Below are 27,313 nucleotides of genomic sequence, written 5' to 3'. Positions count from 1 at the left end.
TAGTGATCATACGGAGTAGTAATCAGTAAAAGTGAACAGGTCATTTTTAGGTCTACAGGCTCAATCACTTTTAACGTTCTGCTTCTGTGTGCTTAACTCACCCTTAGCCTACATCCACTTGGTGTGTAGTGCTGTGCAGTGTGTGTGTGATGTTTATGTGCTTGGTGTATATGTGCCTGTGAATGGTACAATACAGGCTAGTGCAGTACTGTGGAGTGTGTGTATGTTATATGCATGTGCTGGGTGTATGCGTGCCTGTGAGAGGTACAATACATGAAGGATGTAGGGCTGTGCAGCACGTGTATGGTGTATATTGTGACATTCCACACATATGAAAAAAATATTTTCAAAACAGTTACAAAATCATCTCTTTTTGCGAGATATTATTTTGCGCCTGATGTTACAGCCCGATTTAGAGAATTATTCTTAGAAAGGGAAAGGGGAGATCTGAATAGGGCACCCGTTGTTACTATATACATCTAAGAGAACAGATGATTAAGTGGTCTGGCAATCCATAGAAGGCGCTTTCGTGTGCAAGTCATTGGATCAAACCCAACTCAGGTGGTTGTGAATTTTAAATTACGGTGGCTTGGTTCATGTAATTTTGAACATCCCAGTTCATGGTAAATATTTACCAAAATTGACTTAATTCGCTGTAATGCATGGTAAAATGTATTTACCATGAATTATAGTTAATTTAAATGCAGGTGCTGGGTGTATGTGTGCCTGTGAGTGGTAGAATACATTAAAGATGTAGTGCAGTGCGTGTATGCTGTACACATGAGCTGGCTGTATGTGTGCCTGTGACTAGTACAGTTCATGGCCGACTATGGTTTCCATTTTGCGAGACCCAGTGCTGCATGGTGAAACACGAGGAGGAGGTAGAAGGGGACTCTCAGACAGATCTGTGTATTGCCGTAATACTGTAAGCTGGGTAGGGCAAACTGGAAAGAGAGCCAGGCTCACCCAGCATAATTCAAAAGGTGCTCTTTGATTCAGGGAGAAGTCATAAGGAAGGGGCCAGAGTACATCTCAAACAGGAAATGGAGCTAAAAAGAGAATCACATAGGGTAGGGCTAAGGCCCTGGGTTGACCCTATAATACACATCACTGTAGTTGATAACCAGGTGTGAAGCTTAGTCCCTCCCCTGGTATGTGTTGTGGGGCTATTAGCTCTCGAGTTCTTCTCCTGCAACAGACTGCTTTCTGGAGGAAGAGGGAGCACAGGGAGTAGGCACTTCAAAAGAAAGCAGACCCACAACATAAACATCAAAGACACAGACTCTAAACATATTTATTTTATGGTATTTGCGGAGCGCATACACTCATCCCAGAGGGATATCACAGTGCTAATACCGCCGTACAATAAATCAGCCAATACACTGGGGAAAGATCAGATTAATAGATCGAGGTCCATTAATCTGGAAAAAGCCATTTCCTACGTTTTTTCCTGAATCGTTTATAGTCACCAGTAAAGCGGATATCCAAGAGAAGAGGGTTCCATTGGGCTGCAGCCTGTGAAGTAAAAGAGCGGCCTCCGGCTCCAACTTTCCTTATACGGGGCAACCTTGGATCGGAGAATCACAGGAATAAAGTCATAAAAGACTCTATAATCATGGCAGAGAAGCTTAAATGTTGCTCTTTCGTATGGGCATCCAGTGCAAGGTTTTTATGCAGGTAGACGCAGAGCTTTATCTATCCTTGTTTCAGATGAGTTTCACGGCCGCGTTTTGCATCAACTGCAAACGGGTGATGAGATAGTCAGCCAGCCCCATAAATAGGGCATTTCCGTATTCACATTTTGATGTCTGGGAATGTACTATAAGAAGGGGAAATTGAGACAAAAAAATTTGTCAACTGTCAAGCAGCTGGTCGGGCTGTATTGAGAGCAGAAGCTCTGCAAGACTACTGCCTGTGACTAGGACTGGGGGCCAAGACCTGCTACCCTTCCAGATGGGAGAGGGGACATCACCTAGGGAATCCAAGACCACTGCCTCTAGAGCACCAGCGCCTCCCTGCTTGCCAAGACCAGTATGCCCTGTGAGGGAAAGGACAGCAGTGGGGAATCCTGTTGAGCGGATTCCCTAAGCAAGGTGTGATGGTCAGGCTGCACTGATTGGGTCGTTGCACTTGAGCAGGGAAAGGAGATGATCCTCGTATGCCACCATGAAGTAAACTGTGATCGTTGCTGCGACGAACAGGCCATCACCCGTATGCAGTGAGAAACTGGTGGCCCCATATGCCAGCAGGGGCCGCCATAAAGAGATTGCCATACTGAAGGAGCTGTAGCGCTGTGGAAAACTGGAGACTCTGTACAGTAAGAGGTGCCTTTGAAGAGAATGCTGTGCAGAGTGCCAGGAGGGGTTGCAGTGAAGAAATTGGCTGAGCTGATCCGGTCGGAACCCATGTGTAGTAGAAGGACAGAGACCCCGTATGCCAGAGGGGGCCACAGGAATCAAGCTAGAACTGTGACCTGGTCGGAATCATCACCAGAGGGGAGAGGCCACAGTGGTGGCGTCTAAGGGCCTGCATCAGACTGTCGCATCCCCCCCACCCACCAACCGATCGAGGGATCAAAGAACTTACAGAGTTTGGAGGAGTCAAGGAGAACCTCCAGTCGCTGTGGCTGCAGGACTGGGGGTGAGAAACTTGTGGTCTGCTGAGTGCAGGCAGCTTTGGGCCATGTGCAAAGAATTTAGCGGAGCCAGCCACGGCAGCTCCAGTACCCTCGAAGTAGGCACACACAGGGACTGCAGTCGATCTGATCCTGCAGGTGCGGGTAAGGCTGATTTCAGGCCAGTTGGCTGCAGGGGAACTTGCTTGGCAGACAACGCTTCGCCCCTTGAACACTTCTGACTTTTATACAGCGTTGGAAATGGACTCCCAAGACCTGAGCAAGTGGGCTTCACCTAACTGGCGCCTACAGAGAATGGGAAATAGCTACTTGGAGAGAGTGGAACTCATGGAACCTCATAAGAAACACTAAAGCCCTGACCCCAGAGGACTGTGGAAATTGTTTGGGCAGGTCATATTTCCCTTTGTGGTAGTTACTGTAAAATGAAAGACCTTTTTTTCATAAAAGCAAGTTTTTGATTGGACAATCATTTATTGCAGCTGCATGTATTGTGAGATGTGAGCTTGTGATTACCAGCCTGTATCTACCTCCTCTCGGCATCCCCGAGAAGTCTTGAACTGCTCGACCTGAGCAACACTGAGAGCCAAGTGCGGACGGTGTACATGACCCAGTTGCTCCGGATCCATAGTAGGTTGGGTCCCTGGACATCAGGAGCAAAATGCCTCATCCCCCATGATTGGGCCCCGTAGTTCCTGCTTACACCGTGGCCCTCTGAACATGGTTCTGACATGCGCAAAAGCAAATTAAGTCAATTTTGCACAGCCCTGGTTGTGATCAAAGCATCTAACCATCTGAAGCTGTTGAGGACTTCAGTTTACCTTTGCTCCCAGCCCAGCATCTTTCATATACGTTCTTGTAAGCTAATATGCTAGGCAGGACCAAAATCGCAAAAATCTAAACACTTTGGTGAAATATACTACAAAAAGGTTAGGAGAACTAATGTCTGAGTTTATGGGTTTAATTAGGGGTGGGGTAAAATTCTGCTCCACCCGCGGAGTTCATGAAGTTTTGCCCGTGGGGGTGATCCAAAAAACTGTGGGAAGTAACGCGGACCAGAGTTTTTTCTCTCATGCATCTCGCCAAATTTAAGTTGCCGAGTGCTTGTGAGAAAAAAATTGGGCGCTAGACCTCCTTCTGGGAAGATTTCTCAATGCGGGTGGTCGTAGCAGGTCGCGACCGCTCGTGTTGAGAAATCTGCAGCTCGTGTTGAGGAAGTTGCCACTTGAGAAGAATGTCTACTTGAGCGGCAGGAAGCCGCAGCGCCCTCTGGCGCAATCAGTAGTGCCGTTCGTGCTGATTTTACAGTGCGAGACAAACTCCTGGTGCTAAAAATCAGTGAGACTAAACAGCCTCCACCACGGCCTAGTTTTGCCATCTGTGAGGGAGCTTAGTGGGGAGAGAGAGAGAGAGAAGTCCTTTAAGAATGCAGTGACCAATGGTAGTGTCAACTTAATCATGATGTCCCATTAACAGATCTCAGCTTTGGATGGGCCATCTGTACAAGGAGTGAATGAAGTTCAACATTCATGTCCATATCCATTTAGTCCCTTTACTGAAGGCGATGGCAAGAGTGGTCATGACTGAATTGGGAGATATGCTTCAGAGATGTAGCAGGCGTTCTACTTAAACCTATGTACAACCTGTTGCACATAGGTCATCAATTCCTTTTGCAGCTTACCGGAGTTGAACATGAAGAATTAAGCATCCTTAATTCCGAATCAAACAGCTCATCCATCCCCTTTCTCTTTACACATTCTTTCCTTCTGACAAAAACAGTGACTGACATGAAACAGTACATTGCTGTGTATACAAAGAAGAAGCAAGCAAAGATGGCCCTTCACTCAAAACAACAAGTATGCTATTAGTAAAGGCAATTAATGTCCTAAGTCCAACATAAAATATGAAATGTTATCTTCCCAAATAAAAGAGCATTAGTCTACGTTTTAATTATAGAAAACAATTCCTTTTACTTTTTTATTTCACAGAAAATTTCTTTAAAAACACAGCACGCTATGGGCAAGACTGCCGACGCGTTTCGGGCCCCTTGGGACTTCTTCGGGGCTTGATAAGTAAGAGACCTATATCATATGCTCTTTAAGGTATAGTCCTTATATGAATAAACAAAATAATGGTGAAACAAGTAGATGGGAAATGTCTCTCCCAAGAGTTTGTAGTGAAGTCAGGTTCAAAAGACAAATAAGAAAGACTGAAGGAAACTTAAAGACACAGTGAGGTAGCCATGGCATGACCTCTCAGTAAAGAAACAAGCACACTCACCTGAATTGACAGCCACCGAACCTTTGCCATTTTTCACATCCACAACCCAGAGTGCCTCCTTCCCACCAGGGCCATCTTTTACTTTGAAGGCGAAGATACCACCAATCTTCTTAACATACTGCTCTCCTTCCTGAAACAGAAATAATTACCCAGTGATTATATCTGATGATGGCTCTGCTGAAAATCTGACTAATTACTGTTTTCCATTGATCAAGGTGAGCATGGCACATCTGGCAGGCTGCCTTTTTATGAAGCGCTCTGTGAAACCTGGGTAATTCTAACACCCTGCATGATCCCAGCAATGGATTCGGCTCAGCTAATTAAGCAGTCATGTCTTTAATTAGCAGCGCAGTTCCTGGGTACTGTATTGTAAACCTCGAGCACAACTCTAGACATTTAGCGCAATACTGGGCATCAACAGACTCCATCTGACCTTGCACACTACACCCCAAACTCTGGCCCACTCAAGAGTTTAATACAAACATTTTGTAGAATTCTCTAGGACGTTAAGGCAACTTCATGTAAGATTAGACATTGGCAATCATATTGTCCTCCATGGCAACATAGAACTATAATGGCAACAGTAGTGGGAAGCACTTGCCAAATAATTTCACTCCTTGAGAATACTTCTTTTATTTTATTTTTATTTTTACAGTGATTTGAGATGCTGGCAAGTCTTGCATACCATAATGGTTCCCAGGCGCCGCTGCTCCCGGTAAGCAGCAGCCGGGAGGGGGGGAAAAGAGGGGATTTAAAAATAAAATAAAACACTAACCTTCGGCTTGCCTGCTAGCCGGCCAGCTGCTACCTCTCCTGAATCCTCTTTCTGGCTTCTTCCCTGCAAAGGAAGAAGGAAACAGCCTCCTGCTAGCCAATCGCAACACTGCAATGCAGCGTTGTGATAGGTCTGAGCGCCGTGGACCGGCGCGCAGCCAGAGAATGGAAGGTTGTAATTGAGGCTGGCCATGTTCAATAGCGTCTGCATGGAGAACAAGCAAAGTGAGCATTGTGGAGTGGTGTGGCTCACTGGTTAAAGGTGGCAGACCCGGAAGCAGAGGACGGCCCAGGACCAGAGTTCAATTCCCGACGCGGCAGGGTTGTGAACCAGGGTCAGCGGACTCGATAAATCTCACCTCGGTGCCTACTCTAACCAGGGATCACACTCGGCAACTCTGGGCATTAGCTTGCCTCATCTCCACACCGGCCCCCCACAAACGCCGGGGATGCCTGGTTTCACCTTGGAGATACCCAGGAGGGAACTTCTCACAGGGAAAGCTAGGACGGGTTCCCCAGTGGTCTATAGCGCCAGGACGCCTCCGGGTAGCAGTGCGCTTTTCAAGACACACACATTTACAAGACACACACAATGTTTGACCGGCCCAACATTCGTGCTCACTTAGATAGTGCCCACCACTCCTCCCCCTGCTCTGAGAGCAGAGTAGAGCAGATCTCCCTCCCCCGTCCACTGAAGTGCTGCAGCAGGAAAAATAAAATGATAATAATCTAGAATCTATTTTATTTTTCCTTTTATTCCTCTGCGAAAAGCAGTGCCGCAAACTCCCACACAACTGCGCACTGTCGGCTCAAAAGGAATCTATAAGAAACAAACTACTGTAGTAAACAGTAGCGAAGAATAAAATCAGAGAACTATTGAAAACAACAGAATATTTGCTTGTTGTAATCGGTGCATAATTGATAAAAAATAAATAATATTCTCTACTTTCTTGACATGGCTTTTGGAAAATAAATGAGAGAGGCTGCTATCAATGGTAGACATGATGTTTCCTGCACGAACCATTTCAATTTTGCAAGAATGAGGACATCAGTTCTAATATAAAGTAACAATTCACCATGGCATCGAGCAGCACCTCCTGTCTCCTTCCATTCTGCAAGGGAAGCCAGGCCCAGCACTACGAAAGGGCACCAAGGACAAATAGAACTTCCTTGTAAGCAGGTGTTTCACAAAAGACCCGGTTTCTACACTGAAATCTACTTGTTTTTACATAAATTCGGAAAAGTTTAAACTTAGCGGGCACAACAGATGGGAATTTCATTCATGCCTGCAGTCACCCTTCACAAAATTACTCAACAAGATAAACCTGTCCTCTCGCTCATATCACATAATTGGCCTTGTGTTTCTCCACTGGTTGTGACTTACATGTAGAAAGTTCGTTTTTTCAACTATGGCCCAGATAAAGGTACCATGTGACAATGTGAAGAGAACAAAGTTCAGACGGTTCCCCAGGCAACTTATGAAACTATCTAGAAAGTACGGTAGTCGTGTGCACAGGCTGACTCTGGAGATCTACACACAGATCTTCCTTTTTGCTTCACCACCATGATTTTAACATACAATATTGCCTTTCCCGAATCAATCACTGGATTAATATAATGAAGTCGTAAACCACATTGAGCACCACCTTTTGAAATAAAAGAAGGACAAATATGGCAGGGGTTTGGTATATGCAAAAACCTGGGGTGTAGTTAAATAGAAAGCCTGGGTGTAGTTTGCAGAGTTTTGCTACGCAGAACTCCGTGAAGTTACAAAAAAACCTCTGCGAAGTTCCACGAGTGGCGAAGGGCAGTGCGAACTGCAATTTGTGCTGGTATTTCTGGCGCTCGTGAACTTACCGTTCGCGATTGTGAACTTACCATTTGCGAGCGGGGATAAAACTCCACTGCACATCGCGAAGCTGAGTTTCTGCACTCCGCAAGCTCCGCGGAGTGCAGAAAACTCCACAAACTTAACGAACGGAACGAAGTTCACCGCCCAGGCCTATTAAATAATGCACATTACATCATCATCTAATAAAGGACGATCGGCAAAGAGTTTAACGCTGCACCTTAGGTGGGTTAGTGCGGAACGCCGCAAGGTACAAACGTCTGAACTAGAAGCAAGCTCCTAGAATCAGTTGTATTCCTTGAACAGTGCTACAACAGCCATCTTGCTATAGTGCTTGGGTTGTAGACCTTCCGATAAACTCTGCAAGACAAATCTGACAGCATTGAATAGAGGAAGGGGTTTATTAGCGCTAGTGTTGTGCTTCTCGCAGTGCACAAGGTGCAGCCGTAAGATGCTCTGACCCATGTAAGACGCCTGCTCCCTAAATCCTGGGGTCCTCCTCCTGGTTCATCCAGCCCAAAACCATTCACCATTTTTGGGTAAAAGCAGTCGCATTCCTGTTGCCTATAGAGAGACGTCCATGTATGTATAAACTTGAAGTTGGACTGTAGGATTCAGAACTTTCCAAGGATGTACTTCAACTTTGCTCAATATCACACCTTAAAATAAGCTGAAAACAGTGGAGTGTGAGCATGAATCGGGATGTTATAGCGCCTGCATGGCTGTGTGTCACTAAAGGAAAGAAACAAGCAGGCAGGATGGCCCATCTGAACGTTGTTTTATATGTCCTTCTGAAGAAGTGGAGCCCCACGCAATACTCCACGCAAGTCCTCATCAGAGCGCCCTGATGCAGTATCTTCAAGATGCATCTCTTCCAATACATTCACTTATTCCATTAATCAGAAACATAAATCGTCAAAATGTCCAGAGACCTTGAAGCCATTACAAATGATAACCTTCAGTGACTTCAGGCATTTGTCCTTCAATATTACGGTCATCCGGTTTTGATGCTGCCTGTCATTTCTTCAGCTTTTGAAAATCCTTGCTATTTTTCCACTTATTTCACTTGAAAAGGATGGCTGCCGAAGGGATTCACTGATCATCTCTTCCTTTCTCTCCCATATGAACTTATCTATCAAAAGCATTTACCAAAAGATTCTGGAAAAGCGATTTAAAGCTTGGTACCAATAGAAAACTGCAAATTTCTGAAGGAAGTGCTAACTTCGGAGGAGGATTCATTGGTGGAGAGTACAGTGGAAGGACATTTCACCAGTGACATTCCCTTCAAATTTAGCGCTTCCTACGGAATCAAAGGTTTTTTCATTATCACCCAAATCTTAATTAGGCTCTCTGTTTCTAACGAAGTTCTCCATTGGAATCAAACGGCATATGCTTAACTTGCTTACACGCCCACGAGGCATTATAAGTGTTGCTGGCAACTAAGCAAACTACATTTATTATCATCACATGATCTAACTTATAAGGCACAAAGACAGAACATTCATTCAGATCCGCTGAGCCTGCTCTCATTTTTGTGAAAACCATGCTGCCTTTTATCCTGTAATCAAATAGCCTGATTATATTCTAGCAATTCTCCTATCAATGGTTTTCTAATTGACGCCTCCCTGTTTCAGCTTTTGCAAGTTGCTGGCTCAATTTCAGTTTCACGTGATCAACTACTGAAGCCACCCTAAGACCTTTCCAAACTTGGAGAGTATCCCATATGGGCCTTTCGGTTCCCATGCCTTAGTGTAATGTACTACGGAGTGTACTTGCATGGCTATGGCACTTAATACCCATTATGAGACACCAAAGAGCACTATCTAACAGACTGCATGCTATAACAGGAGGTAGTGTGTGGCTGAAAGGATATTGTATTACAATGTGGCCTACGTGTGAAGTGCTTTGGTGTTGTGTATGAATGACTGATATGCTGCTCTTATCTCGTCTTGGGTTGCAGCCCTTACTAGCACATTAGCGGGGAAAAGTGAGAGGTAGAGCTCACATCCGTCGGGTTGTGAGAAATAATCTGCAGGCTCCTCATTTAACCCGTCCCATGCTCATGACGGAGCCGCTCCGTCATGAGCATCGGCTGAGCTGTGCTCATGACGGAGCGGTTCCGTCATGGCCCTGCCGCCGCGCCTGCGCGGCGCGTTCTATTGAGCGGGCTGGGCCATGACGGAACCGCTCCGTCATGAGCACAGCGCAACCGCGGCTCGTGACGGAGTGGCTCCGTCACGAGAATGCGAGCGCTGCTCGCCCCCAGCGCTGCGGCGGAGTTGCCGCCGCAGCGAAGGGGTTAAAAATCTGGTGATAGGGAAAAGCCACTAAGACATGTCCTGTGCAGGATATAGAAATCAAACTAATTGCATTCTACAGCACTCGAGAGACAGCAGAGGCATGCACACGGATAGGCTATTTTAGATTCAATACAAGCTGCTACTGAAACAGTTTGAAATGCTTCAAAGTGTCTAAGTGGAGGGACAGATAGCAGATTCCTTAGTGTAGTGGATGTATGTCCTCATGGTAATGAATATGGTTGATTTAGGGGTGTAATATATATCCACATCCCATTGTTTGTCCCAATTGTGGGCTCTGATTATATAAATGTTGTATCCGTTACAGGCAGCTGAAATAAATGCCTCAATCAAGACAGACAGTAGAAACGTAAGCTTGAGGCTGCCTAGGGGTCTTCTTGGAGATGCCCAGAGACACCGGTAGAGCAGACTGCATAACCAGGAGCACACGGTGCTTTTTGACTGTTGACGGCACTGTCAGACAAGCGATGCTCAGCATAGGACACAAATGCAAATGAGAAATCGTGCAGCTGAACTCAGGACAGTAGACATACTTTGGAAATGTACAGGGACATTTTCAAAATAGAAGGAAAGTCAGCCTAATTACTGAAAATTCATTGCCTGATTAGAGCTGTAGTGGAAAAGACCGGCTATATGCAGAAATAGGAGAAAGGCCTGTGGCTATTTAAATGCCCTGCGTGGCTACTGCTTACACTACTTCAGCAGTCAGAACATGTGCTGGCTCTTCTTTACTTTCACTATGTTTCAGATACCTCTAAAGAGGTAGGATAGACGCGGCGGCTCGCCTTGTTCTAATGCTCCCCAGGAGAGCCTCTTCCAGGAATGCCCTAGCGGCCTTGCACTGGCTCCCGGTGAGGGAAAGAATCCTCTTTAAGGCCCTGTGCGTCAGTCAGCGTATCCTGCAGGGTAAGGGACCTAGCTATCTACATAGTTTAATGTCACCTTACACTCCATTTTAGGACCCTGCAGTCCCTGGGGACGGGGCAGGTTAAAATTCCAGGAATCAAAAGAGCAAGAATGGGTCTGAGGTCTTTCCGCTATATAGCCGCTAAGCACTGGAACACCCTCCCCCACCCTCCGAAATTATCAGTAAACTCCGCTCTTTCAGATATAGGGCACGCATCACACGGATATTTGCTGCTACAGAGAGGTCCGAGCATAGCTGGCAAGGTTTCAGATTGCCATGTGTGACATTTTAAAAATGTGAGTGAAATTATGAGTGACATTTCAACGACTATGAGTGACACTTTCTCGCGTGCAAAAATCATGCAATAAATATCAGAAATTACAGCCAATTGAGCATTAAGAAACTCCAAGAACTTCTTGAAACTGTTGCAGAGCACCAGCAAAGGAAGGAGACTAATCCTATTGCTCCCTCCTGTAACCGGACTGTACTGTAAACGAATGAATAACCATGAAATAACACAAGTTACGTTTTTCAGCAGCAGTACTTTATTGAAGTTATATGTACATATGCTGACATGCACAGTTTTTAATAAACGCATGTCACGGGAGACAAGCGGCTACAAAGAAAGTTAACAGCTCTGAGCTCTTGCTGAGTGTCACTTTTCTCTTTAAACATACTGGTTGCTACCTCTCACATTTTGTTTGCTTTAGATACTTGCACACGTGCCACCATTGCCTACGCAAAGTTTGTTCTTGTGCTTGAGTGTCTGCCATTTATTGTAGTATTATAGCCTCTACTTGTTACTTTGCACGCTTTTATAACTTGCACGCATGCCACTTTTTCCTCCAGTATTACCAGTATTACTGTTTGCTATCTCTTGTATTTTGTTTGCTCATGATTGTCACTTTTGCCTCATGTACCTTAACGTTTCCTTTTGTGTAATTTGTTGTCTCATAATTTTCTCCTCATGTACTGTTCATATTGTGAAGCACTCTGACACCTCGGGGTAAAGTCTGCGCTATACGCATAAAATAAAAATAAATAAAACCATTACCGTAGTGACACCGGCGTCACGTGCGCAGCGTGGACACTGACTGACACTTACTTATAGTTGACCTGCTCTGCCCGGCACCCAGCCGGAGACGTGACGGCACTACCGCGGCCGGCACATCCGGATTTAATTCCGGCCCCTTGGTGCGCTACGGTGATTGACAGCTCTGAGCTGCAGTAGCGACTCACTGAGAGGGCAGCCAGGCCCCCCTTGCAGAGACTGTGATGAGGAGTCTGAGAGTAGCCACACGCCGCGCCGGCGCCGCACCAGATTTCTGCCACATTCTATAGTTTCCAGGGCAACAGGGCAGCAGGCAGCTCCTGGCAGTGCAGAGACTGAGATACATTGTAGCGCGCCGCTCTCAGCCACTACACAGAACTGAGAGCTGCAGTCTGTTAACTGTTTAGGCACTCGGGCTGAGCAGCACCTCTCTCAGAACAGCAGAGAGAGCCCGGGCACAGGAGCCGCTGGCGCGCCTGGCACAGGTGTGTCAAAATGCGTGACAATGCATTTCAGTGCAGTGTTGCGATCACCGCACTGAAATGCGTGAACGTCACACCTGTTGCGTGACGCTTGGCAGGACTGTACGAGTAGCCTGCAGGGCGGGGACACACTAGCTAGTGTAACCAAGAGCTTCACACGCTCATTTATTATTATAATTATTATTATGATGTGTTCTTTGCTAGAGTATTGCCCACTCCTGAAGTCATAGTCTAGTACAGCAGCATGAGGTGTTTGCGCTCAGCTCTGACCTATTGGGAATAATGAGCAAAGGATGTAGTTCGGCTGACAGCAGCCTACAGAGGACTCTACCCACCTGCGACTGCCTCTGTTATTTTTCCTAAATCACAAAGATTTACAAAATCACAATATCTATTTTATTCATATTTTTTCAGTATTCTAGCAGTATTGAAAACCTGAAAATGCTAGTTACTAAACCCTCAACAGCCACCAAGACCATTTCCTCATTACTTAGTTTCCAGAAACGGAACCTAGATGGCATGAAAGAACACAGACTATGACAACCCATTGTTTCTTCGCACTTTGGCTTCCGGGAGCCTTTGTTGTTCGCACATTTCAATACAAAGGGCTCACAAAAGGTGTTCAAAGACAACTAAATAGTACAGGTCATTGCTCGCAGAGCTATGAAAGCTCCTGCCAGAACTATGGAGATTTGAAGCTGCGACTGCAGAGTGCACACAGATGTGCAAAGTGAAAACCAGAAAGCCTCGGCAAAGCCAACAGGTCTGATTTCACAGACCAATGTGTGCAAACTTAGGCATGCACAAATGCTGCCTGCAGTTGTTAGCATATTAAAGCCAAACCTATTGCCTTTGCCAAGGCTTGCTATTATCTTGGGAATTCCTAAAGCTAGGGCGCTGCGGACCCACAAATATAATTTTGATGCACATTAGTTAGAAGATGGTAAACGCATCGACGTGTTAAAGATGGTTAGTCATTAACAGCGGATGTGCTTGCATGGCTAACAAGTGAAGTGCTCTTCAGCTCTCTCGCATGTCTCATGCACTCATGCAACCCCCATTCTGATACCACTGTTCCTGAATGTATTGAAGACTGAGCTTATAATGGGCTTGACAATTCAAAGAGCCTGGTTAGGAGTTCATGAGTTATTTATCACCCCAGAAAAATAACTATACCAACATGCAGATTATGAGGTTAACACACCCAAAAATACGCACCATATGATAAATACTGTATGTTTTCCCCTGTTAAAGCTTAGTAGGTTTGAACTGCCGAAATTTAAAGAAGGTTGAGTTATTTAATGCATCCAATAAATATTGGATGGGTTTAATACCTTCAAAGTCATTCCAACCCATGAGTAGACAGGGGTTAACGCATGGGTCGGAATACTACAAGCAACTGTTGATTAAGCCCAGAGACTCCACCATCTCTGGGTGGCTGAAGGAGGAGTGCTCGAGTGACCCAGACAATATTTCGCACTGCAACATCACGGAAGCCAGTCAATATTTCATTAACTAGAGTGCTGGATTTACAGGGTACTGTATTAGAATTTCCAATTATTGTCAATGCTCAATGTCAATAGCTCGAAATAGCTGAAAATAACATGTATAGGTACCTCCTGCAGCTTCTTTTCAATTTCCTTGAAGACGAGGTTAGCTTTAAAATCATGGACTTCAACAGCGGCACTGACGGGAACGGCTTGGATGTGCCTGGATCTGAAAGGAAAGGAGAAGATTTGAACCATCAGTCCCTTAACAAAATGAGCAAGTATATGTTTTAGTGATGGAGTGCACCTACTTCTCCAGTTCTACCTGAGCATGCGCTGTTAGTTGTATTTTTAGGTCTGTCGGTAGCCAAGACCTGATTTTACTCAAATCATATAAGGATACTTTCTATGAAAGCCTTCAATCAGCCCTTTTCAGACACTGGTCTGTTGAGTGATTCGCATTTCTCTTCCACCTACTACAGCATACAGGATGGGGCAGAGGGTCCGCCCACTTCAACCATTGATTAACATCACTGGTAGTGAGACATTCTGCTCTTTCACAAGGAGTACATACACAGAAAAACAAGTTAGCTTCAGTTCCTGGTACTACTCCCTCAGTGTGTGCTTGTGAAAACAATCGAACATTTCATGCTTTTTTACTACTTTTTTGTATTGCCAGAGGCCCATCAGCTCCCTCAACAACAAAGTTTTACAGAAACCAAAACATATTGAAATAAGCACTGACTAAAAACGAAAAGGTAAGCAGCCAACACCATAACTTTTGGCACTGCCAATGCTTATTTAAAACTCGAGATGACATTCTCTTACCTAAAAGTAGGTTTAAACTGCTGTGCAGCAACCATTTACATGCAATCGAGTTTTACATTTCGACGACAAAAGAACATCTCCAATGACGCCTCCTGGGATGTAGGTCACCACAAGCAAGTCTTTGCGTTTTCTGCCAGCAGTACTTGGCATTCTGGAACTATTAGTTTTACTTCCCACATTACAAGTTTGGTGTTAAATGTCCCAGCATGCTAAGTTGAGTTGGCCAAAAAGCCACCAGGTCTGTTTAGGTAAAAAAAAAGTGAAAAGTGAAAAAAAGCTGAATTTAATCATCTGGACTCTTCAAAGCAGGCAACGTTCACTAATAGGTCCCTGTCACTTTTTCAATTTTTTTGGGAGAGTAATTTTTTTTATAAAAGTCTGATCTTCTCTTTCTTATTGTGGGTCTTTTGAGAGGTATGCAATGTCTCCCTCTTGAGAGCAACCCAGGAGCACATACTGTGAAAGAGGAATGGCAAGGGACTGGAAATTGGCATTTGGAGGAGAGTGGTAATTCTAGATTTTCTCCTGTACCCTTTTTCCATTCCTTCTATTGATCTGTGACTTCCTATAGCGCTACTTTAGCTTAAGAGGAATAGATATGCTTTACAAACACCCAGTGAACTACAACCGAAGGAGTTATTTCTTGATAAGGCTGAAAGCAGCACAAAGAGCTCAACAGGAAGAGTGGGGATTGCCTGGAGAGTTTAGCTTCTGTAGCTTCTTGAAGGCGAGCAGACCAGGCTGGGTTCTGAGTGACATGGATGGGAGTTCCAGATACTGGGTCTGGTAAACTAGTGCGCCACTTGTGTGCAATCCTTGTGGGTCGGTGCCGGTACATTGGTGGTCTCATCCCAGAGGACATGTTCGGGCTGCACAGACTGGCATATACTGCCGGAGTGCAGAGGCATCTAGAGAAGCCTGAACCCTGGATCCCAATATTGGTGCCTGGGGGGCAAATGGAGCCTCCCTCACCCTCGAGAGTCAGCTGCATAAGGTAAGAGAGTGAAGGTGAGGGGGTCCTCTGGATGCACACAGGACTGTACACTGGATACATTAGTCCACTGAAATATCGGACCGGTGATAACGTTACCTTGACTGCAGGCTTTTAGAAACCACTCACTATCATGTTCTTGAAGTAATGGGACATTTACTGCAAATACAAGGTAGAGCGCAAGGGCACGACCACACGATTTGCGTTGGAAAGTAACTCCTACAGCAACACAACGGGTTTGGTAGCTTCTGAGAAGCACAACCCGTGTTGGCAAATCTCGGCCCCTATGCGTCAAAACCAGCATATTTTATGACACGGCAGGAGCACTTTATTATTTATTGATAGGTTTTATATAGCGCTAGCTAGACCCGTGGGTATCGGAGCGCTTTACATGATCGAAGAACACCGTATAATCAGGTTGCTTACCAGAAGATGCAAGACATACTAGATCAATAGAAACACACAATAATAAACAAAGAATATCGTTTGGCAATGAGCATGGATTAAACGTAATGGCAATAAGAACAGAGTAAGATCAAAGGAAAGAAACACCTACTAAACAGCAGAAACAAAATAACAGCTGACTATAACAGAGCACATAGAACTATAAAGAGAGATAATTAACAATGTTCAGAATGCTTAGGTGTTAAAGTATTTGTTGAGGAGGAGGAGTTTAAGGTCACTTTTGAAACAATAGGAGCGGTTGCATAGTAGTTCTCTTGGTAAAGAGTTCAATATGCTGGGGTGCATATGGAACTTTATATCCTGTGCATGCTACTGCCTTTAATCCTACACTTTCATGACTGCCTAGCAATAAAGAACAGTTCTTACCTACTTCATGTACCTTCACACAAAACACAAACGAACACCTAGGTGTCATTTTATTCCACCCAGAAGTTTCTAGACAGATTGCACTGCATTCTGCTGCTGGGCTTTGCAAAGAAACCTTAGTTCCTGGCTGCTACTACCCTTCACTCTAGATCGCCATGGCGCTGCACGGCCCTCTCACGGGACTATGGCATACACCCACGTTAGCAATGTTCTTTTGGGTAAACTTTCCTCTAAAACCAGTTTCTCGTCCTGGCCTCTTCACGATCTGCCACGGGCTGCGAGCATGAGTGACAGCTCTGTCGTCCATACCGTAGAAGTCTTCTCCCCGCCTTCAGGCTCACTGCGTCTCAGAGCCAAGCAGACATAGTGGTGAGTCCAGCGCAAACTACTTATTTTATCCCATGTTTTTGTTCCCTAATGACACTAACAAAAGAGTAGAACTTACCCTTTTTCTTTTTTTTAAGGGCGTAATGTAAGCCGCTGCAAAGCAGCCCCCACCGAAACTTCCTTGTAAAGTATCTATACCAGTTGAAGCATGCTTTGAAAAAGGCCAATGCAGATCCATCTATCCTAATCAATTCCCCCGCTATACCTTTGCTGCCTTGCCCAGTAACAACTTTGAAGAAGCGTGTCAACAGACATAGTGGAACAGCACAAGATTGTAGACCCGGCACAATCAGGCTTCTGTCCTGCCCTTGGGACTGCAACCGTCCTAGTCTCCATCCCTGATGAACTCTCCCTGTCAGCAGAAAACAGACGTTTGAGCGTCTTGATGTTACTCAATTTGTCTGCAGTACTCGACATTATATCTCATGACTTTATGTTGTCAAGGTTGGCTGAGTCGGATATTCAGGGCCTACCTCTTGCATGGTTCAGGTCATATTTGCAGAGCAGGATCCAAGTTGTCCGTCTCCTGCCTTTCCGCTCTGAATTCAAGGCATTGGCTATTGGGAATGCCCAGACTTCTGCAACAAGTTTCACTCTCTAACGTATACATCCGCCTTAGCTTAGCCTGTATGATCTTATGGGGTTAAATTGATGAACAGTGTAGATGATCTCCAACTACTTATTTCTGTTGACAATACAGTGCATAATGCGGTTACTGTTTTTATGAGTGTCTGCTAGGACAGACGTTCTGTTTTAACAACTACTTTCCTCTTTCTGTCCACAATACATTATGGCCTGCTGCTTTGAGAACCTGCTGAGCAGGTTCTCAATTTAGGATTCCATCTGAATAATCAGCTCTCCCTTTACAGGCAGGTTAAACACTCATCGTCTTCCTGTTTTACACTCTTGGTACGAAAAATGTTACAACAGCTTCCAGCGTTGGCTTTCTCACTGGTGTTCGAGTTGGTTATTTTAAGTTGTCAGGACGACTGTAAACCTCCCTTTCTGGGCACATCTGCAGGCCTTCTAAAAACACTTCAGGGGATCCAAAACGATGCTATGCGTTATGCTGGCCTCATCATATTTCCCCTTCAGTGGAGCTTTACTCCCTTCACTGGTTACCAGTACTGAAAAGGACTAGCTTTAAGTCACTTTGTTGCGCACATAGTGCCCTCAATGGTAAAAGACCATACTTTCTTCAGCAGAAGTTTCTACATTACCTTCCTGTTCGTAGACTGCGCGCTTCCCACGCTGGATGCAAAAAGAACACTTGATGGACAGAATGCAGAACAAGGTCATACATTCACCCCAGTACAGAGATCTGGGCCTAAATCCATCGTGTTTTTGCTCACCATGCCATTCTTGTTTGGACCCAGCCATATGCAAATCGGTCTTGACCCTGCCCCCAATGGGAACAGTCCAGCCCGAACTGCCTAGCCAGGTCCTCCCTGGACTGGAACCAAGCATCCTGGGACCGGTTTCGGGCTTTCACCCTCATCAGCCAGGATAGCTTGACTCCAATGACATGGAGAGCACGCGACCCACGCTGGAGGCAGATCATTGTTCGTGCATGCAGCACGCCTTTCGAATTTTCTTTTGCTTTCTTTCCGTAAAATACAAGATCTGCTATCTTTTAGAAAAGACTGACAAACCCGTCTCTATACACAATAGGTCTGGCATTCCCAGTTTGTCCTTCTGCATTACCTGGCGCCAGGGCACCTTAGTTTAGTTTATATGCCAAAATTGTAATAACAGGGAATTGCAGGTCGGAGCTCAAATCCCAAGTGTCCTAATCTCATGGAGAGCTGCTGGCCAGTAATGAGAGCATTTCTTACACATCACCGCTAATAAGATAGATGATCTACCATATCTTGGAATGCCATCTGACACTAGATGTCGTTCTGAGTGGGTTGTTATACGGAATGCACCGATTTTCCCATAAAAAGTTGAAGCCACTTGTTACCAAGTTTCTTTGGTGTATTTATTTGTATATAAGAAGTGGCTTGTTATGCATCACTCCTCAGGTGCGCTGCACCATTTCCCTTTTTTCTACTAGAGCACCTTCTATGTAAAAATGTAATTATTATAAATTAAATTCAAGATTACACTTCATACAAATGTGTCTGCTATCTTGATTTGTGGATAAATGCGAAGCAGGCAACACTTTTCCTAAAGCTACCGGAATTTGTAATGAGTAGTTTGAATGAACCCCAGGAACCTTTTTTTTCTGTACTGGATTGCTTACTCAGTTTCTCTGGAATACAGTTTTGCCCCGCGAGCTCATAGCGTGCTACTATCATGCAGTTATTTGTCAGGTTTGAGATCGTTTGTTCTTATATATTGATTGCAACGGTATTATTTTTGCAATTAAGAACTACTGCAAATGAGTCCAAAAGTGCTGATTTGAGTGGGACTCTTGGGTAAAATTGAACAGCTTTCAAGTCCAACATCAAACTAGAGGGCATGTCTAGTGAGAGATTTGTGTTTGACTTCACTTTATTGTAACCCAAAAGAGGGCAAACAGGTGTACCTGGAGACTTCTCCAGTTCACAGTTGGGACCAGAGAGGTTTGATGCTGCAATAAAGTACATGGGAAAACTCGACCCTCTGCAGTAATCTTGGTGTGCTTGGTGTATAAGGATGCACTATGAAGAATTGTGGCATAAGAGACACTAGAATCAAGGATGTCTCATGTCAATTGTGCATTACTTGCACAGCCTCCTGGCAGAGACTGAAGCTGGTTGAGTATCTACATAAGCGTTAACTTTGATTGGGAGGCTAGCACAGTAAAAGTATACACTCTCTCATAGTTGGCAGCAGACATTTGGAATTCACTATAGCTCAGTCAACGAGTAAGTGAAAATGACAAAGTACAGACAACAGCAAAGACCTGATTGTTTCCATTCAGGTAACTTGCAGGTCACACATGGAATCACTCACAGCCTATTAGTTTCAAAGCTATGTTACCCTTTGGGTGACCATCCACTATAACAATTATATCACACAGTGTTCATCCAGCTCTTCAGACTGTGGCGCACACAGAGGTACTGGGCACCCTTTCAGACAAGTGACGCTTTATAATCGGTGGACCAAGAAGCTCCGAGGCACTATGAAAGCAAACTACAATGTCAAGAACTTTTACTTGGTCTTTGATTCTCGGGTGCCACAAGACCAAGGAGTGAAAACTTGCTTTAGAAGAAAGACGTAGGTTTCGAAACCCAGATACAGCTAACCTTTTCTATAATCTGGGTACATTAGATTGCTCTGGCAGTGGTAGGACTGTCATTTAAAAAATTGTTCATGCTTCAGTAAAACGTATTAGTTTGCTAACATGATAATCAATGAATGTGACCATTCAAATGATTTAGAACAGACCCGTGATGTCTGTGCTTATGCTCGAGAGCAGGGAAGAACATCAGACTTCATCTTTCTTAATCATCTTAATGTATCAGGTTGGTGGGCAAGTAGAGTGCAGATGTAATCGTTGGAAGTGCAGTGCTACTGATGCGTCTGTTGGTGAATGTATTTCCCAGTACTAAAGGAGGTTGGAATTTAACTGGCAGGGCACACTAGAAGCTGTTTTAGAAGCAGTCCACCTGAATTTGGGGACTGATGTGAATGGGTGTGGTAGCATCAATTCTAATTTTTATCTTGTGAAAATTCCTTGGGGGTTCCTAATTACTTTATTAGGTAGCGGGAATTGAAGTTAGGCACACTGACACCTTTCACGCTCGACCTTCTTTTCTCCTGCCTCGCCTAGCTGCTTGTTTGTGTCAAAGGCGGCGGCGGGCGCCATCTTGGGTGTGGGCTCGGGCTGCGCTCCAGTCGCGCCGGCCTCCCGCCCTCCCTGACTATTTAGTCAGGAAGCACTCGTCGCTCGCTGCCTTCAGAGCTCTCCCTAGTCGGGAGTACTAGGGCTGCGAGCAAACTTTGTTCTGCCAGCATCTCCGCTTGTCAACCACTCGGAAATTGATTTTTAAAACGTGTAAAATTTTTATCTTGTGAAAATTCCTTGGGGGTTCCTAATTACTTTATTAGGTAGCGGGAATTGAAGTTAGGCACACTGACACCTTTCACGCTCGACCTTCTTTTCTCCTGCCTCGCCTAGCTGCTTGTTTGTGTCAAAGGCGGCGGCGGGCGCCATCTTGGGTGTGGGCTCGGGCTGCGCTCCAGTCGCGCCGGCCTCCCGCCCTCCCTGACTATTTAGTCAGGAAGCACTCGTCGCTCGCTGCCTTCAGAGCTCTCCCTAGTCGGGAGTACTAGGGCTGCGAGCAAACTTTGTTCTGCCAGCATCTCCGCTTGTCAACCACTCGGAAATTGATTTTTAAAACGTGTAACATTTTTATCTTGTGAAAATTCCTTGGGGGTTCCTAATTACTTTATTAGGTAGCGGGAATTGAAGTTAGGCACACTGACACCTTTCACGCTCGACCTTCTTTTCTCCTGCCTCGCCTAGCTGCTTGTTTGTGTCAAAGGCGGCGGCGGGCGCCATCTTGGGTGTGGGCTCGGGCTGCACTCCAGTCGCGCCGGCCTCCCGCCCTCCCTGACTATTTAGTCAGGAAGCACTCGTCGCTCGCTGCCTTCAGAGCTCTCCCTAGTCGGGAGTACTAGGGCTGCGAGCAAACTTTGTTCTGCCAGCATCTCCGCTTGTCAACCACTCGGAAATTGATTTTTAAAACGTGTAACATTTTTATCTTGTGAAAATTCCTTGGGGGTTCCTAATTACTTTATTAGGTAGCGGGAATTGAAGTTAGGCACACTGACACCTTTCACGCTCGACCTTCTTTTCTCCTGCCTCGCCTAGCTGCTTGTTTGTGTCAAAGGCGGCGGCGGGCGCCATCTTGGGTGTGGGCTCGGGCTGCGCTCCAGTCGCGCCGGCCTCCCACCCTCCTCACGCCCCATATATTGGAACCATGCCCAGACGGCGCAGCGGGCTGGCGCAGCGGGCGCGTGCCGAAGCCGCGCCAAAGCCAAGCCCGTCTGCGTCCGTCCGCGGCCGGACCCGGCCCAGGGCCACAACCCCTGGTTCCCGATTGCTGTATTCTCCCCGGCACCTACTAGAGCTAAATCTCGGTAAGCCATGTCAGGCCTGTACTACTGCTGTCCTGTCCGCTGTGATACCCACTCGCCCTTTCATATGTCCAGGCTGCAACTATCAATGTACCACAACCTGTCTCTCAGCCCACTCTGATCTTATCCACGGCACACCATTTGTTAGAGAGACTATAACCCCACATGGTTGTCGAGCTGCGCTTATCAATGCGCGCTCGCTCCCATGTCACAGCTTCTACATTAATGAGCTTATAGTCACCCATGACTTAGATCTACTATTTGTTACCGAGACTTGGGCAGATGCCGGGTCAGGCCCGGATTTCTGCAACGCTACTCCAGCTGGATATAGCGTCGCTAGACATGACAGGCCTATAGGACGAGGTGGGGGCCTTGCCATTATCTACAAGGACAAATATCGCACCACACTCGATCCTATAAACTCGGTTAACTGTGAATCAGCAGTTTTTTCCATCAGTATTAACCCCAAACGGGCACTAAAGGGTATAATACTTTATCGACCCCCTGGCCCCCGTAATTCTTTTCTCTCTACCCTCTCTGACCTGAGTGACAATGTCATCTGCTCTGATAAATTTACCATATTGGGAGATTTTAACTTTTATTTGGAAGATCAGGACAACCCAGACAATGCCCAACTCATGACTGATTTTGCCAATCTTGGACTACACCAACTAGTCAAGGGTCCTACTCATCAAGTCGGACACTCCTTGGACGGGCTATTTACTAATGATCCTGATATTACTGTATCAGATACTATTCCAATTTCATGGTCAGACCATAGGGCTATTATCTTTCAATTAGATACACGACTCTCCACCTTTCCGCACCCCAGACCTCGCACCAAGATAGGTGCCCGGGCCTGGAAAACTGCAAATCTCCCTCAGATGCTGCATTCTTTGGCCTCCTCCTGTCCTCAGGGAGGAAATAGCTTATCACCATCAGCTTCAGAGTTCCAGGACTGGATCAGAAGTGCCGCTGATTTAGTGGCCCCAGAGAAATTTATGCAACCAAATAGAGTATCTCCTTCAGCCCCCTGGTATAATGAAGATCTCCGCCTACATCGTCAACATTGTAGGAATTTAGAAAGGCGCTGGAGGAAAGCTTACTGTGACACAGCTAGACAAACTTATAAAGATGCTCTTACGATCTATAAAAAGGCGATCCTGGCCCGAAAAACAGTCTTTTACTCAGCACAAATTGAGACTGCTGCCAACTCTGCCAGAGAACTTTTCGCCGTTGTCACCACCCTGTCCACCCCCTCCACTGGACCTGGAGTGGAGCCCTCACAGACTTTTTGCAATGAATTGGCCATCTTTTTCACTACTAAGGTTGCAGATATCTACGCTTCATTTGGAAACGATATTAGAGCTGAACATAGAGGTGACAGCAGGAAAGAAATACTGTCACACCCTAATCCCAACTCCTTCTCCTGTTTCTCACCTGTCTCACATCAGGATGTGATCAAAATCATTTCCACCATTAAATCAGGCTCTTCTTTGGACCCCTGTCCCCCGTCCGTGATGCAGAAACTCACAGAAGTGATCTCACTCCCATTGATGGAAATCTGCAATAACATATTCCTAACAGGCCAATTCCCCAGTATATGGAAGAAGGCTGTTATTAAACCCCTCCTAAAAAAAACGTCCTTAGATCCTACTGCTGTCGCAAGTTATAGACCTATTGCGTGCCTGCCCTTTCCTGCCAAAGTATGCGAATATCTGATGAATCAGCAGCTCTCAGAGTTCGTCGAGACTCACCAACTTCTCGACGAAACGCAGTTTGGATTCAGGAGAGGGCATGGAACAGAGACTGCCTTAATAAAGGCCTCTGATGAGATCAGGACGATTATGGATCAGGGAGGGGCGGCTGTCCTTATCCTTCTGGATTTGTCAGCAGCCTTTGACACGGTCGACCATGTCACTCTTGTCGACCGTGTCACAACCCTGGGTATAAATGGTCGGGCTAAGGATCTTATTTCATCCTTCCTGGCAAACCGTACCCAGACAGTAAGGCTTGGAGACTATTACTCTCCCATCTCTGCACTCCCTTGTGGAGTCCCACAAGGCTCCTCGCTAAGCCCCATGCTCTTTAACATCTTTGTAGCGGACTTAGCAAGGATAATAAAGGCCTATGGGATACAGTTAACATCGTATGCAGATGATACCCAGCTGGTGCTGGGTATCCATAAGGATGGCCTTACTGTAGCAGCCAACTTCCAGAAAGCTATGCTCGAGGTCAGTACCTGGATGGCCTTGAACTGCCTCAGGCTTAACTCGGACAAGACCGAGATCATGACCTTCGGAAAACTCTCCCCTGAATGGTCTCTCGGTTGCTGGCCAGATAAGCTCGGCCATCCACCTGTCCCAGTGGAAAAAGCCAGAAACCTGGGAGTGACTTTCGACAACAAGCTGGTCTTTGACCACCATGTTAATAAGGTTGTGTCATCTTCATTTTACATCTTGAAAAAGATTAAGAAGCTGCTACCTTATCTCCCTCCGTCAGCTGGGAAGACTCTGGTTTCTACCTTAGTCTTCTCAAAAATAGACTACGGGAACGCTCTCTTCCTCCACACTCAGAAGCGTGTCATCTTGAAGCTGCAATCTATTCAGAACGCGGCTGCCAGGATTCTTCTTAATATCCCTCGCCGCAAATCTACCACCTCTGCTATTCGCCAGCTTCACTGGCTGAGAGTTGAGAGCCGTGTCAAATTTAAGGCCCTCTGTATTGCCTATAAGGCCATACATGGCACAGGACCCAGATTCTTGATCGAAGCCTTTCAGCTCTATACCCCCAGAAGGCACCTTAGATCGGCCAATACCAGTCTTCTGCCGGTGCCACGTACAAGATCAGTTACCTGGGGTGATAGGCGCTTTCTTGTGGCCACTCCAAAACTTTGGAACCTTCTGCCAACTGCCATAAAAGCCGCTCCGAATCTGATTAGCTTCCGTAGGCTTCTGAAAACATGGTTGTTTAACCAGTGAGAAGACGGTAGGATGATGAACTCTTGTTGCTCCACAGCGCCGAGACACCTTCGGGTATTTGTTGCGCTATAAAAGTTGCGTAAATAAATAAATAAATAAATAATCTCTGATGCTGGTGAGAAAGGTCCCAGTCACGAAAATGACGATTGAAACAGCCTACCACCCTCGCAATAATGGGCCTAAGTCCACATCACCTTGTCTAAGGGGTTTATATTCAGCAGCTACAAGCTTGTCCTTCAGGAAGTGGCTGGTAATCCAAATTACAAGACTTGATGTTCATGTTGTAACCTTCACAGGTGAGCACTGCAGAGGAGCGTCAGTGATGGGAGATGCACACAGGAGGATCCAAGTCAAGATTTTTTTTTTATCCTCACTTTGCAATCAAACCTCTGCATGGGTAAAGGCACCAGGGTTGTTTCATGGGATACAAAGAGAAGTACAGGGAAAAAATCATAAGTTGAAGGATCTCTTTGTTGACCTGGGCTGCAGCATTCCAATTTTGATACAGGGTCTACTCACAGATAGCAGGTAACCACAGGAGGTTAAAAGCAGCTTCTCCTGAGGGTTGAGCTTGTGCCAGTACTCCGCGTTCATGGCTGCCTGCCGCTTATCCTTCAACGCACAGCAACAGCAGGTAATCCCTTAGCCCTAGAGACTCTACTCTAAAAGAGGGCAGCTATATTGAGTCCTGCCCCTTGGCCAATTTGTCCTCTGTGTTGGGACATTTCGATTCCAAGAGGTCAACGGCGAGCTGATCAGATGGCCATAGACACACACCACATATCCCATAGTTGTGGCAGAGTTTCAGAAACTAGGACGATAAAAGGCATCCAATAATACACATTGTGTTGGAGGATTTCCTGCAGATAGACCAAAAATTAGAGGCTGTTGATAGGGCAGCAGCTTATCTACCTGAACTGGACACAGGATATGGGAGATCAGACAGGGTAGAAGGGTACATGTTCTTTGTCTCAAGTGTGAGAAAGTGGCCATGCCCTTCCTTTGCAAATGACATCACATTGGAGGTCACAGTTGTCTGGCTAGAGCTTCCTCAAAACAGTATTTTTGGAACATACACGTCTGCTCAATAGTAGATGCAGCCTAGATACTCACAACACTACTAACCTACACTTGAGCTAATATGGGTGAGTGGGAATTGATAGCAGTATTGTCATGCAGAGGGCAGGGATAGCATCTAAACCAGAAACATGTGCAGCTCTTCTCATTGGCAAAACATACAAGTAACCTCACATTCAAAGCACATTTGGAGGGAATAAGGGGTACCTGGTATGAAGGGCTATGCAGTATTTTAACAAGGAGAGAGCATATGAAGTCACCCTATGAAGGGTGTAAGTAGAAAAAGGACTTCTATCCCTAAACGTGTAATCAGCGTTCACACTTTCATGCGGAGCTGTTCAGGGAAAATCTAAACAGAAAAATGAAGGAAATGACAACACTGGCAAAAAGAAAGCAACAAGTCACAAAAACCCTGGAAAATGCCCACAATAAGGAACCAGAGGCTATAGGACCTCAAGGGTGAACTGGCATCCATACAAAACCTGTTATGCACAAAATAGCCATCCTAGTGGTTTTCTTAAACCATTTCCTAATCTGTCACATTATGTAATATATTCATATTATACCAGCCTGCTTCTAGCCATACACAAAAATGTGATGGGATGTTCTCACATATCAAAATGTGTCATGCTTCATCATAGGGATCCCAGCGCTCTTCAGAAACCCAGTTAGATGGAGAGCAGGCCTACACCCTGAAATCAGGGAGGCACTTATTACTAAATATGGATCTGGGAGAAAAATATACTTAAAGACCAATGTGGTAATCTAGTCTGACTTTTATACTAGATCCAATGCCACTTGGTATTTAAAATTAAGTGTGTGGAATAGGGGGAACTGGGGCCCCAGCCCCACTAAACCGTCAATAGGTTTCTGCCTAGTGGCTCAAAAGACTCAATGGCATTCGACAGGACAGACATCGGACCCTTTAGTAGCATATATACAATGTACATAACACTATGGTATAGATGCATCAACAATGCCATTTGTGATTCCTTATTAGCGAAAAATAAGGGTTCGCTAATAAGGAATAGCAAAAGGCTATGCATGTAGAAATAGCAACAAAAAAAAAATAGCGATTTCTAAACATTCCTAATTCGCAATGAAGGAATACCTCCCCATTCATTCCTATGGGCCTAGAGGCCCATAAAAATGAATGGGAAGACATTCACAATTTGCGATTCTCAATTAGAGAATCGCAAATTGAGAATGCAATTTCAAGGGTGCCAGGGTGTCAAAAGGACACCTGTTGCACCCCTGAAATCTGCATATGAGAACATCTTGCACACACACATGCCCCAAGGGCATGTGTGTGTGTAAAATGGATCTTTGAGTTCAACTTCATGATAATTTGCTCCCCCTATTAGCGAA

The 27,313-nt window shown here is 45.5% G+C and overlaps 1 protein-coding gene across 1 annotated transcript in view; it reads right to left on the bottom strand.

The window, feature by feature from the left end:
- LOC147747232 (sterol carrier protein 2-like) overlaps nucleotides 1-27,313 on the bottom strand; it is a 382,719-nt gene that overhangs the window by 53,541 nt on the left and 301,865 nt on the right. The window contains exons 13-14 of the mRNA XM_086952451.1: nucleotides 13,910-14,009; nucleotides 4,913-5,042 (exon numbers count right to left, since the gene is read on the bottom strand). Coding sequence (XP_086808577.1) covers nucleotides 4,913-5,042; nucleotides 13,910-14,009 — 230 coding nt within the window. The remainder of the gene's footprint in view (nucleotides 1-4,912; nucleotides 5,043-13,909; nucleotides 14,010-27,313) is intronic.

Source organism: Lissotriton vulgaris, chromosome 1_1 (assembly GCF_964263255.1).
Source record: "Lissotriton vulgaris chromosome 1_1, aLisVul1.2, whole genome shotgun sequence".
Lineage (NCBI taxonomy): Eukaryota > Metazoa > Chordata > Amphibia > Caudata > Salamandridae > Lissotriton > Lissotriton vulgaris.
This window is presented reverse-complemented; position numbering and strand designations above follow the sequence as displayed.